A 14,838-nucleotide genomic window follows, 5' to 3' on the forward strand; every position below is an offset into this window, starting at 1 on the left:
AATGTTTATACACTGTTGGTGGGAATGTAAATTAGTACAGCCACTGTGGAAAGCAGTCTGGAGATTTCTCAAAGGACTTAGATAGAGCTGCCATTCCACCCAGAAATATCATTACTGGTATATACCCAAGGGAAAATAAATCATTCTACTGAAAGGACACATACACTCATATGTTCACTGCTGCAGTATTCACAATAGCAAATACATGGAATCACCCCAGGTGCTCTTCAATGGTAGATTGGATAAAGAAAATGTGGTACATATATACCATGGAATGCTGTACAGCCATAAAAAAGAATGGAGCAATGTCCTTCACAGCAACAATCCAACATGGATTATTGGAGGCCATAATCCTAAGTGAATTAATCCAGGAGTAGAACACCAAATACTGCATGTTCTCACTTAGAAGTGGAAGCTAAACATTGAGTACACATGGACATCATATGAGAACAACAGACACTGCAGGCTACTACAGTGGGGAGGGAGGGAAGGGAGCATGGATTGAAAAACTACTTATCGAGTACTGTGATCACTACCTAGGTGACAGGATTTGTACCCCAAACCTCAGCATCACGCAATATCCCCAGGTAACAAAGTTGTATATGTATCCCGGTATCTAAGATAAAAGTTGAAATCATAAAAATGAATACGCCTCTTAAGAAAAAAATCCCCCTTTACATTCCGTCTCGCATAAACCATGGTCCTCAAACAATATTTGGCATCATATCACCTGGAAGGCTTGTTACAGCACAAATAGCTGTAGAGTCTCTGATTCAGTAGGACTAGGATGACACCTGGAATTTGCATTTCTAATAACTTCCTAGGTGATACTGATGCTGCTGGTTCAAAGCCACACTTGGAGAACCACTGGCCCTTATGTGTCTTCTTTAGTTTCACCAGGACTTGACCTGATAAAGAATATTAGATTGCCTCCTCATTCTAATTACATTAGTTGCAGGATGCTAATTGTTTTAATAAATGCTAAATTTGCACATAAATATGCAAATAAAAGGTCATGCCTTAATCTTTAAATTTTGAATCGGTTATAAGCCATAATTAAGATCCCTTTGACCACATTTTCATAATAATTTTGTTAACTATGAGACTGAGTTATTTAGAACTTGCTTATCCTATTAGCAGATTTTCCACATCCTAATAGCAATTTTAATATGTCATTTTATCTGTCACTACACTGATGCAAAAAGTAAGCATTTGTGAACTTTGAGAATAAACCTATGTACTATAAAATTCAATGTCAATTTTAACAGCATATAACCCTTTGATTAATTTAAACCCTTTATTTTTTATATACTATATCTATCATTACATCTGGGAAAGACCTAATGGCTTATATTTTTGGTTCTGGTTTCATTCCCAGTTTGCCCAATAGGCTGCTATGGAGTCTGCATCTTTCGTTTCTTGTTGCTTTGTCAGTAGGAAAAATAGATTTAATCCATATCCTCTCTCCTGCTCCTTTTGGTGACCCACAGCATGGGAATTTCATATAACTGATGACTGTGCTCTGTGTTCACTCTGTGACCACAGGTCAAAACTAAGTCACAGATTACATACTGAACCCCTTAGTATTGTTCTTCATCTTAGATGATTTTCCTTCTCCAAAATAAACTCAAAGGGTCCTTACCCACTGTAAGATATGATTTTACACCCTATCTTTTCTACCATATAAAGCCTCCTGAAGCATGGGATAAGGCAATTTTCAAAAAGGTCTGATTATACAAATATACATTATTTATGAAAGGCACTTCTCTTGAGGGTGTAGAAAATAAATTGGACTAATTGCAAATCTAGCAAAGAAATACTCGAAGGGAGGCCGGGCGCGGTGGCTCATGCCTGTAATCCCAGCACTTTGGGAGGCTGAGGCAGGCAGATCACGAGGTCAGGAGATCGAGACCATCCTGGCTAACAGAGTGAAACCCTGTCTCTACTAAAAATACACAAAAAATTAGCCAGGCATGGTGGTGGGCGCCTGTAGTCCCAGCTACTCGGGAGGCTGAGGTAGGAGAATGGCGGGAACCCAGTAGGCAGAGTTTGCAGTGAGCCGAGATAGCACCACTGCACTCCAGCCTGGGCGACAGAGCGAGATTCTGTCTCAAAAAAAAAAAAAAAAAAAAAGAAAAAAGAAATACTCCAAGGGATTAACTTACTTAAGAAAAATGGCAATGGCCTTCCAGAAGCCCGAGAATCCCTTTGTCCAATTTCTTGTACATTAGGGAATTGTCCTTATATAATTGACATTAAACAAATGTCTTTTGGAAAAATGTATTGATAAAGTATATTGAGAAGATGAGGGTGAGTACTATTAATGAAATACAGTTTACCATGAACAATATGGGGGTTAGAGGTACCGACCCACTGTGTATAACTTTCAGCTCCCCCAAAACTTAACAACTAGTAGCCTGCTCTTGACAGGAAGCCTTACCAATAACAAAATCAACTTACACATACTTTATATGTTACATGTGTTATGTACTGTATTCTCACACTAAAGCAAGCTAGAGAAAAGAAAATGTTATTAAGAAAATCATAAGGAAGGGAAAATATATTTACTATTCATAAAGTGTAAGTGGAACATCAAAACTCTTCATCCTTGTCATCTTCACATTGTGTAGAATGAGGAGCCAGAGGAAGAAAAGAAGTTGTTTTTGCCATCTCAGGGGTGGAAGAATCTAAGGAAAATCTACATATAAGTGGACTCTTTGTTTTTTGTTCAAAGGTCAGCTGTGCCTACTGTATGCCAAGTGTTTCATCAACGATATATCCTTTGTCCTCACAGTCACTCCTCAGGGTAGGGATGACTATTTCTCTTTGTCTTGGTTTAAGTTTCACCAAAAGGAGACTGAGAGGCAAGCATTCAAACACAAGGAGTTTATCTGGGAGGTGAAGGAAGCACCAATGAGGAGTAAGAAAGTCTGATTGGAAGGGAAGGCAGCCAGGCAGGGCGCAGTGGTTCATGCTTGTAATCCCAGCACTTTGGGAGGTTGAGGCAGGTATATCACGAGATCAAGAGATGGAGACCATCCTGGCCAACATGGTGAAAACCCATCCCTACTAAAAACACAAAAATCAACTTGGTGTGGTGGCATGTACCTGTAATCCCAGCTACTCTGGAGGCTGAGGCAGGAGAATCGCTTGAACCTGGGAGGCAGAGGTTGCAGTGAGCTGAGATCGCACCACTGCACTCCAGTCTGGCGACAGAGCGAGACTCCATCTCAAAAAAAAAAAAAAAAAAAAAAAAAAGGAAGGTAGCCAACACAGCATAGATTATGTAGATTATCAACCAGCTCACACTGTGGGCAAATGAAACCCGCAATGTAAAGGGTAAGCCTAGAAGTAATCCCACCAGAAGAATGAGAAATTTGGGGTGTTTAATGCACCAACTTTCTTGGGCTTGTGTTTGAGGGCTGTTCCACAGGGCATGGAGCTATACTACTTGGCAGGCTACGTTTATGATAAACAGGCTCCAAGTTCAAGAGCAAGATCTCCTACAGTTGTAGGTGGTTGGAATTTAGATAGTGAATAGCTGGCAACAGCTTTAAGTGGAGGCTCCTAGATTGAAACTCAGGTCTAACTGTAGTTACAATCATTGCTTTCTCGAGCATGTCTTACTAATGTGAATCTTCCCCAGGTGTTCTATAATTGAGTGACATTATAGATTGAGACCATAGGTCTTTTGGAATAGCACTTCCCTATACCCTCTCCAGAGCAAGATAAGACTCTAAAAATTAGTGGTAGGCCAGGTGCAGTGGCTCACACCTGCAACCCAGCACTCTGGGAGGCCGAGGCAGTTGGATCACCTGAAGTCAGGAGTTTGAGACCAGCCTGGCCAAGATAGTGAAACTCCATCTTTACTAAATAAAAATACAAAAATTAGCTGGGCGTGGTGACACATGCCTGTAGTCCCAGTTACTTGGGAGGCTGAGGCAGAATAATATCTTGAACCTGGGAGGTAGAGGCTGCAGTGAGCCAAGATCACACCACTGCACTCCAGCCTGGGAGACAGAGAAAGACTCCGTCTCAAAAAAAAAAAAAAAAAAAAAAAAAGAATTAATGGGAAACCTAATGCTCATTAAGAGACAAATGGGTAAGGAAAATGTATAGATATATACACAGTGAAATATTATTCAGCCTTATAGGAGAAGGGGATCCTGTCATTTGCAGGAGAACCCAGAGAACATTACACCAAGTGAAATAAGCCAGGCACAAAAGGAAAACTATTGCATTATTTCACTTATAGGTGGCATTTTGTTTTTAAAAAGACTTCAAATGCACAGAGCTAGAGAATGAGAGAGTGAATACCACTAGTGGGAAGCAGGGAAGAGGAAATGGGGTGATACAGGTCAAAGGATACAAAATAGCAGACATGTAGGATGCGTGAGTCTACAACAGGGTCCCTAACCTTTTTGGCACCCAGCGACCAGTTTTGTGGAATACAGTTTTTCCACAGGTGGTGGGAGTAGGTGGATGGTTTTGGAATGAAAGTGTTCCACCTCATATCATCAGGCATTAGATTCTTATAAGGAGTGACGTAATCTAGATCCCTCGCATGTGCAGTTCACAATAGGGGGCGAAGCTCAGGCGGTAATGCTTGCTCACCGGCTACTCACCTCCTGCTGTGCGGCTCAGTTCCTAACAGGCCACCAACGAGTACCAGTCCATGCTGGGGGGTTTGGGACACCTGGTCTAGAGAGCTAATGTGCAACATGAGGACTAAAGTTAATAAAATTGTATCATATTAGGAATTTTTGTTAAATAAGTCAGTTTTAGCTGTTCTTGTCATACACACAAAAAAGTAAATACGTGAGATGATATATTATATTTGCCTCCCTATTGTAACCATTTTTCTATGTATATGTATCTCATAACATCATGTTGTAAACCTGAAATATATAGAATGAGTAAAACAATTAGCTGTAAACTTGGCCTTAATGTTCCACGTTAAAGCCAAATGTTTATGTTTGTAATCAGCTAAATATTATATTGTACAGAAGTCCTGAATTTCATGGATGCCCGGTATTTCATGGATGCCTCATTCTGATCATAAGCTCTTGTTTATATGATTTGTGCATGATCCAAATGTGGAAAGAAAATGGGTGGGCAGTCCATTCTGGGTATCAAGCAAACAGCACAGGCACAGACCATGTGTAAGAAGCAGCCTTAGGCAAAACTGAACCAAGAGTGGTTTCATACAGGTATTCCTCTAAGTCTTTAATTTTTTACTTATTCCTTTGCCCTTTTTAAGGTGATAGACACATCATCACCTTCTGCTGCCTCCCCAACCTCAACTTCGGTGTTCTTTGGCAGAGTGTGACTTCGGTGTTCTTTGGAAGATAGCCTACAAATGAAATTTCAAAGGCTCAGCGTATAATGTTTGCTCACTAAATGTAAGCAACAGAGAACTAAATCTGAACTTTGGCAAAAGTCTATTAATAATTGACAAATAACAGAACAGTGAGGATGTAGAAAGCAATACATTAAAAAAAAAAAAAAAACTCCATCTGGGATAACAATAACCTGTGAAAATGCTCCCCCGGCTAGTTTGTATCAATGATTATGAACAACATGCTAAATCAGTACTTCCAAAGTCTATATATGACTATTATAGGTCTGGAGCAAATGATGAAGAAACTTTGGCTGATAATGTTGCAGCATTTTCCAGGTAAGAAAATTTCTTTTTTTAAATCGTGTTTTAAAATTACACAAAGACTGTACCAAAATAAGATCTCCTAGTTTTACGTTGGTGGTGTGTAATTACTTGTTCAGATTTAGGCTTGGTAGAGAGGGGAAAGTTCTTGGGGCTGTAAGAAATCTTGGGCCTTTAAATTGTTAAAAAATATTCCAAGCCTGTGAATCTTGAACAACTGACTGCAAGAGTCAACCCTATGTTAACTTCACTTGGAAGTATGATAACAATAATTTAACTACATATAAAAATAGCGATAAATTCGGATGACTTTTCTTTTTCTTAGTATGACAGTAAGTGCTTATGTTCATGGTGTAGGAAACAGCATTAAATGCCAGATAACCATCTTATCCGGATGAACCAGATTGGATTGTTGGCTCAAATGTTCTTTCCCTGCTGGCTTTTCGTGTTATCATTCATTTTGATCACTGTTGTCTAAACTTTCACTTTAGATTTCAATTTGTCTATGTAGCATTAATCTTTCAACCTTGCTGTTTCATCTCTCCTTCAAAGCACTTCATCTCTCTTCCCAAATTAGTTTTCCCTTGACTTTCATATTTCAAAGCACAAGGTGGTGGGTGACATGGTTTATGTTTTCTGTTTGTAATAAAAACAAGAAATAAAATCATTTCAAAGGGTTTTTTTTTTTTGAGTTATAAAAAATGGTTTATTTGCTGGAGCAAGACAGGAGAGCCTTCACTCCACTCCACTCAGTCTCATCCATCTAACATTATGGCTCTTAGTAAAGGGACTCAGTATTGTGGGTACTCACTGATGGTGATAAATTAAAGACAAAAAGGCAGAAAATATGCAGTGGGGAGACAATCAGCTTTCCTCCCTGATTTCTTCTTTAGTCTACAACAAAATCACTCAAAATCAGTTTTCTATATTTAAATTAGGAGAAATAAAATCATCCCGGCCAAGGTAGCCTCTGGTAGGCAGCACTGATTCACCCACAAATTCATGTAGAGACTAAAAATGGTGATGGGGTGAAGGACAGGGCCTCTCCCCAATCCTTTCAAGCCTTGACTTTGTCTCAAGTTTTGCCTGGGACCCAAATGAGCTCAACAAATGCCAGGGAAGTCAGGGGAAGGGAAGTTGACTGAGAGTAGAGGGGCTTAAAATTCTGCACCATTATTTACTATTTTGGACTCATTTAAAAGTTTCTGCTCTTGGAAGATGCCCCTTCTTGGGCCAACATTAACTTTGTCCACCAAAATTTGCCTATGAGTGGTCTCTTGAAAACACCTTAACCCAAATAGGTTATTACAACCAAGGAAATTTCAGACCCTTGACAGATTTATATGGTTAGTGTCTCAGCATTGCTAGGCTTCCAATCAATGCTCAAGTGATTATTTCATGTATACACAGCCTTCCTCACTTCTTAATTCCCTTTGTCCCATGCTAGCTAATTAACTAGGGCTAATTAGGAGTCTCCGTGAGCTACACTGTGTACTACATACTGAGGAAAAAGCAGTGAGCCGGACAAAGTTCCTGTCCATAGGAGCTTACGTTCCACTGGATGCCTATCAACCTCCAGTATACTGTTGGATTGAATTGATGCAAAATGGGCCCCAAATAGTTGGCCAAGTGGAGGTCTCAGAGAGGATGCAAAGGGACGCCCCAAGGCAGATGGATCACCTATGCAACCCTATAAATTGTAGAAACTTTGGGAGACATAGAAAGTTTGGTGACTTCTAAGTTGTGAACTGGAAAAGTGCTTCATGCCTTATGTGAATTACATGGTATTCCAGTGAGTATTCCCATCCTATGTGTGTAGCGAGTAACTTAGGGATAGGACACAGACAATGAAAATGAATTTGCAGTGCCACCTTTCCCAGGAACCTTGATCATTCTCTTTTGTTCAGCTTTAAATTAAAAAAAAAAAAAAAGTATTGATCAACTTTCTTTGGAGGACAGCTGATGCTATTTTATTATCAACTACTTGAGTTTTTATTGCGACACATTTTAGGGGTTGTTACCTAGCTAATATCTCAATTCCTCTTTTGCTTTGTGACTTGCTAGGAGACCCTTGATTCCTCATACTGCATCATGTAGCTGGTCATGTGAAACCAAGAGTAGAATTTCTGCCAGGGTTGTGGAGACTTTGGGTTGGTGGCATGAAGGAAAACAACCTGAAATTTCACATTCTGATTCTAATGAAAAGTGCAAAACAATCAAACCTCAGATAACCCGTTGTGATACAAGGTCAGAGTATTTCAAACACATTTACAAAATTTATACACCTCCCCATCTCACAAGTACAACAAAAGGTCATTCACAGTGACAGCTTTTATTTCTCTGTACTCATCTCTGATAACCACATTTTCGAGTTCTGGGGACATGGGCCACTCATGTCACCCAACAGTTGCTTGGAGATATTTTTGGGTAAGACTTGAGACTTTAATATTACTGTGGCAATAGAAAAAAAATGTTAAAAAGGACAGATAAATGGAACCACCCAGAAGAACAAAATTTCTTATTGCAGTTATAACAAAACAGGGCAAATGTCAACTTGCTACATTTTGCATGGCTGGAATTGATTGCGATTAATTCAAGGAAGAACAGTAATTTGTTTCTCTTACACATTTATTCAAAGTAGCCTTCTTAACAATGGTCTTCACATGTGTCATAGCTTTTTTTCCTGAAATTATCATTGATGGAAGATAATTCAACAATTTGGACACTTAGAAGCCAGCATGATTTCAGAAAAGGAAATTCTTTTCTGCTGCGTCACCTATTGATACTGAAGATTGCGTCATTTTCTTTTAAATAACAGATAGGTAAAAGTGATGTCATTCTCTCACTTTAATATTTGAGAAGTGATATAAACATATAAACTTACCAGTGACATTGTGTTCTCATAGGCATAAATGTCACAAAATCATTTATCTAGTATCCACAACAGGTGAATAAGGTGTTTTTGCTTTATATATTTTAACTGTTTAGAGTAAAAAATTAATGTGGAGAAAATTGGAATGCAATATTATAGTATTACACACCTTATAAAACATGAACCCACAATGTTCAGTTGGTGTGATTCAGAAACAGCATACAGTTATAAAGCTGGGTGAGGCACGGGTGTCTTCCTTCAACAGGGCAGCTACTTTGTGAGGAGTGTGTATATCATTTGATTTTTTATAAGTTAAATTTGAGGCCCTTGTTAGATGTGTGGGGTGGGCCAAAATTCCTGTGAACAGATTCTCATCTTTACCCCACTTCCTTTACTCTGGCATCTCATTTTCTATCCTTTGAAAACGGTTTATTATTTTCCAAAGTGGAGGCCCAGGAGAGCACAGTCCGAGAAAATGGTGAGGTGCTATTTTATGTATGATTGTGGGAAAGTTACTTAAATTTGGGGTGGGGTTGGGCAAGGCTTGGAAAGCTAGTGAGCTATCTGACATAGTTGCTGTTATTACTATTTGAAAAATATCAAAACATGGAGGACTCTTTAGATAACATGCATGTTCCCATTCCATTGATTTTATCTAATTTTACGTAGGAATTACGTTTTGTGCATTGGTTGACAAACCTCTGTAACATCCTCAGAACAGAAAATACTGTTTAAAGGAAAGTAAGAACCCACAGTTATTAAAGTGACTGCGCCACCAAGTGGACAAGCATAAAGCCACTGTTTGGAGATGGAAGGATTTAGCCTTGCTTTATAAATGGGAATTTGACCTTTAAAAATGTCCCTTTTGGCGCGCGCGCGCGCGCGCACACACACACACACACACACACACACACACAGAGCTGCTGCCCTGCAGCGTTGTGTGTTCTTTTCATAAAGCTTTCATTGTTTCTCTAGCTCTAAGTAAATATTAATGCCTTCCAAGGCTGGCTTGCCAATGGCTGCTATTAAGATCGTTTTCTCTCATTCTAATAACACACTTAGAGATGATTGGTAATAAAAACTCTCTTCAAGGCTTCTGCTTCTCCCCCTTCAAAATGGAGATCAAAGAATCATGCTGTGAGGGTCCGTCAAGAAGAAAAGACTTTCAGCAACAGAGCATGTGGTGTGACATAAAATAATGACAATTATGATGTTCAAAGGAATAGCATAGAAATCACAGTAAAACTTCTTTATTATGCTTTTCAGGGACTGGATGTTTTTACTTTATTATGTGAGGAGGGGTTAGATTACAGACCCTTAGCTATTCCACAAAGCACCATAAGGCAGAATTTCTTCTTCCGCTACAGGAAGTACACTTCAATTAAGGGCTTTTTCTTTTTCTTCTTCTTTTTTTTTTGTTTTCAAGTTACTGCGTTACTATATCGTACTTCACTATATTTACTAAAAAGTCATGCTGTTTGTGGAAGCAGAGTTAAAGCTAGGTAATACTAGGTGAATGCTGGTTAGATATATATGTGTGCCTGAACAACATGTTTATTATACTGATGCATATTAGAAATAGGGCTGTATTTTCTTCAATTTTAATCAGCAGTAATGAGGAGAATAATAAATCAAAACAAACAGGAGATATATATTTTAACAGGAGGAAAGAGAACTAGTTCTCCTGTAAATCTTACTGGTGAATTTTTGGTTGCTGGTTTATGGGTAATTTTCATTCCAACACAGAAGAAGCACAGAAACAGTCATTTAAAATAATTTTCAGGAGTCAAAACCTTTTTAACTCCCAAATTTCAGTTTTTGTCAAATAACATTTTTGAGAAAAGTGTTAAGTTAAACTAATAAAAAAACCTTCCCTCTTCATTAGACTTTAATGAATACAGCATATAGCTCAGTAATTTTGAAGAAATCAAATTATAATTTTAAAAGTAATTGCTTGAAGCTGCTGTTGATCACATAAAAAGGAGACAAACTAGACATAGCATATCTTCTTAAACTCTAAACTCTACGTATTTGTATACCATCTTGATTTTCAAGATTGGGGAAGTGTAATGAAAACTACGTTCACACAAGAACCTGTACGTGAATGTTTGTAGTGGCTTTATTTAGAATTTTGCCCCAAACTGGAGGTATTCCAAATGTCTTTTAGCTTGGGAATGATTGAACAAATGATGGTGCCCCTGTTCAATGGAATACTATTCATCAACCAAAAGGAACAAACTATTGATACATACAACAACATGAGAAAATCTCTAATGCATTATGTTAAGTGAAAGAAGCCAAACTCAAAAGGTGACATACTGTATGATTTTGTTTACATGATATTCTTGCAAAGTAAAATTATTGGGACAAAAACAAAATACATCTGTGGTTGTCAGGGGATTGAATTGGGGAGAGTTTCACTACAAAAGAAAATGGAGACATTTTTGGGAATGATTGAACTTTTCTAGATCTTGATTGTGATGGTAGTTACACCATGCATTTGTATGCATTTGTCAAAATTCACAAAAGTGCAGACTAAAATGAGTGAATACTATTATATATTAATTATACTTAAATAATTGCTTGGGAAATTAATTACCCTCTAATTGTCAACTTTCTATCCTAACAGTAAAATTGCCTCTTTTCCATTAGCTTTGTAAAGTCATTTGCTTGTTGGGAAAAAATCCAATCATATTTTTTCTTTTTAACCAAAATGTAATGTCAAAGTTTTGGTTATATTTTTGAAACTCTAAAGCCTTTTATGTTATTTATTTATTTTTTAATTCTAGATGGAAGCTGTATCCAAGGATGCTCCGGAATGTTGCTGAAACAGATCTGTCGACTTCTGTTTTAGGACAGAGGGTCAGCATGCCAATATGCGTGGGGGCCACGGCCATGCAGCGCATGGCTCATGTGGATGGCGAGCTTGCCACTGTGCGAGGTAGGAGGAAGACTGTCACCACAGGGACAGAAGGGGGCTAACGTTTATCAACTTCCTTCTCTGAATGCACCAAGCAAACGTGTTCCTTGATGTTTTTACACTCAGAAACATTAAGCTCATAGACTCTATCATCAAAATGCTTGTTCTTGCATGTCCTGCTCCTCTTCTTTCCAGCTGTGTGACTGGGCAAGATACCTTCTCTCTGCATTGGTTTCCTTGGCTGTAAAATGGGGACAAAAACTGTACCTGCCTCATTGGGTTATGGTGAGGATTGAATTAGTTCAGGTATACAAAGTTCTGGCTCAGTAACTGTTGGTTATATTATGGATATTAATAGTACTGTCTCAGGAAATGGATCTCTGACAAGTAGACTCACCCAAGGTCACAGCTAGGTAGTTACAGAATTGGAATTCAGCCCTGTGGCTACCCTATCTCAAAACCCTCCTGCTTCCCCCAAATAAAAGTTGTTCTCACAGCCAAAGAGTACATGGAGCAACGCTGTTGGTTGTGTTTTCTTCCATGGTTTTGGATCATGATTCTTTGTTATGGATGAGTTATATTCCTAGTAGAGCAGTTCCAGCTGCCTTAGGAGGGAGTGATGAGAAAATCAAATAAGATGTAAAGAAATCTTTTATTAGGGCTAATGTATTAATTTCCAGTTCTCTAGCAACTGTGAACATTTGAAAAGCTATGGAGAGTAAAAAATCTCCCCAAATTCTGCTTCAGAAACTCATACAAAAGTTGGAAATGAATTCTTTTGATGCTAAGCAGGGCAGAAAAATAACACGACTACATAATATTTTCAAACATTGTAGTTTTAAGAATTAAGGATCTTGTGAATTCACTTCCCTTCTTGAAATGTCTGACATAAAATTCTGTCAGGGATATCAGAATGGCACAATGAGGTTTTGCTGGACAGACTTAGCAGCTTTCTTAATTCTAGGACCACACACAAATAAGTGGCTTTGGGGCCCCAGTCTTTTGTCTATGGTAATCCTGAAACATAAGTAGAGAGAAGAAAAAAAAGGAAAATACTAAATGGGTTAATATCTATACAAAATCAAGATCATAAAGGCCCTTTCAGGCTTGAAACTATAGGCAACAACCTTAGAACAAAAGAAAACAAATGAACACCAAAAAACTAAGGCTTTAGTGTTCTTAAATCTCAACGAAAATAAAAAGTAAATGGTAAACTGAAATAAATGGAAAACAAAATATGAGACTGTAAAGGGTTAATGTCCTTTCCACGTAAAAAGCCCTTATATTTGAAGAAGAAAATAATATATTGCTCGAAGGGACAAAGAGAAATACATGAACAAAAGATATAAATAGGAAATTTACAAATGGAGACATAAAAGTAACCAATAAACATATGAAAAATATTCAATTTCATTAATAAGCAAAGACATGTAAATTATGACCATCTGTTTTATTTTCTGGATATTGAATTTTTATTTTAAGATCAGGCAGTATGATTAGGTTAGGGAGAAAACGTGCATTTTCTTTTCTTTTTTTTTTTTTTTTTTGAGACGGAGTCCCGCTCTGTCACCCAGGCTGGAGTGCAGTGGCCAGATCTCAGCTCACTGCAAGCTCCGCCTCCCGGGTTCACGCCATTCTCCTGCCTCAGCCTCCCGAGTAGCTGGGACTATAGGCGCCCGCCACCTCGCCCGGCTAGTTTTTTTGTATTTTTTAGTAGAGACGGGGTTTCACCATGTTAGCCAGGATGGTCTCGATCTCCTGACCTCGTGATCCGCCCGTCTCGGCCTCCCAAAGTGCTGGGATTACAGGCGTGAGCCACCGCGCCCGGCCGAAAACGTGCATTTTCAAACAGTGTTGAGAGAAGTGTAAAGTGAAATAATCTTCCTAGAAAATAATCTGGCACTGTATATCGAAGCTCTAAAAATGTAAATTCCATGGGATGCTAAAAATTCTCTTCTAGGAATTCCAAGGAAATAATTATGATTTTTGAGGAAAAAAATCATTTCTGCAAGGATTTTCATGCTTCTTATTTTTAGCAGGAGAATAACTAGAAAAAAATACTCAAACATCTCATAATTAGAGATAGTTTGCAAAAAATATGATGCATAAAAATGGCATCAAATTAAAAAATTATACTATAGGAAGAGTGCAATAACATAGAATGATATTTTAATTTAAAATTGTAAGAAATCAGTTGCAAACGAGAGTCAGGTCCTAAAATACATTTAGTTTCAAATATCGCAATTTACAAATGTTTCTTTATAAGTGATGAGATTACTCCTGACTTTATACTCTTCTGATTTTTGGCTCAATCTTATAAACTCTTCTTTGAATTATTTTGTAGGGAGGAAATGATAAAAATTAGATTTGAAAGAGTAGAGATAAAGGAACAAGGGACCATGAAGAGAATGGAAATGAAGAAAGGAAGCAGAGAAGGCAAAAAACAGAGCTCACTTAGTAAGGCACCCTGGAACCAGCAGATTATTTTTACCACATGTATTAGTTCCTTCTCATACTGATTTAAAGATACTCTTCGAGACTGGGTAATTTATTAGGAAAGAGGTTTAACTGACTCACAGTTCTACATGGCTGGGGAGGCCTCAGGAAACTTACCACAATGGCAGAAGGCAAAGGGGAAGGAACGACCTTCTTCCCATAGCGGCAGGAGAGAGAAGTGCAAGCAGGGAAATGCCAGATACTTATAAAACCATCTGATCTCATGAGAACTCACCCACTATCATGAGAACAGCATGGGTGAAACCACCCCCACGATCCAATCACCTCCCACTAGGTCTCTCCCTCAACACCTGGGATTACAATTCAAGATGAGATTTGGGTGGAGAAACAAAGCCTAACCATATCAACACATGTTACTTTATTTGATATTTGCCAGGTGTTTCTGTCCCCATTTTGTGGGCAAGTAGCTAGAGTTACAGAGAAAACAGTTCTTCATAGCTCGTCAATGACAGATTTATTCTCCAAGTCACTTCTGATGGTTCCAAGACCAGTCTTTATTCTTGGTGGAGTTGGGCTGAGAAGAAAGAGGAGAAGAAAGCAGAAAAGAAAGCTTCTTTAGAAACTATGATTTGACAGTGTAAGTAGGACTATTTCCTTCAGAAGTAACCATAAGAGGATATTAAGTGCTTATTACAGTCTTATCCCCTTAGATTTATTTCACACTTATAAAGCAATTATCATGTTCCAGACACTATTTTAAGTACATTATGAGTATTATAGCATTGAAGCCTCAGAGCAGCCCAAATAAATAGGTCATATTATTAAACCTATTTTACACAGGAGAAACTGAGGCACACACCAGATGAATAACCTTGCCTAGGGATGCACAATTCATAAGTGATAGAGATGGGATTCAGATAGAGGTAT

The 14,838-nt window shown here is 38.2% G+C and overlaps 1 protein-coding gene across 1 annotated transcript in view; it reads left to right on the plus strand.

Moving 5' to 3' along the window:
• Positions 1–4,626: 4,626 nt before the first annotated feature.
• The window catches only part of HAO1 (hydroxyacid oxidase 1), a 56,801-nt gene continuing 46,589 nt past the window's right edge, over positions 4,627–14,838 (plus strand). The window contains exons 1-2 of the mRNA XM_003905057.5: positions 4,627–5,677; positions 11,324–11,475. Coding sequence (XP_003905106.1) covers positions 5,541–5,677; positions 11,324–11,475 — 289 coding nt within the window. The 5' untranslated portion in view covers positions 4,627–5,540. The remainder of the gene's footprint in view (positions 5,678–11,323; positions 11,476–14,838) is intronic.

Source organism: Papio anubis, chromosome 16 (genome assembly GCF_008728515.1).
Source record: "Papio anubis isolate 15944 chromosome 16, Panubis1.0, whole genome shotgun sequence".
Taxonomy (NCBI): domain Eukaryota; kingdom Metazoa; phylum Chordata; class Mammalia; order Primates; family Cercopithecidae; genus Papio; species Papio anubis.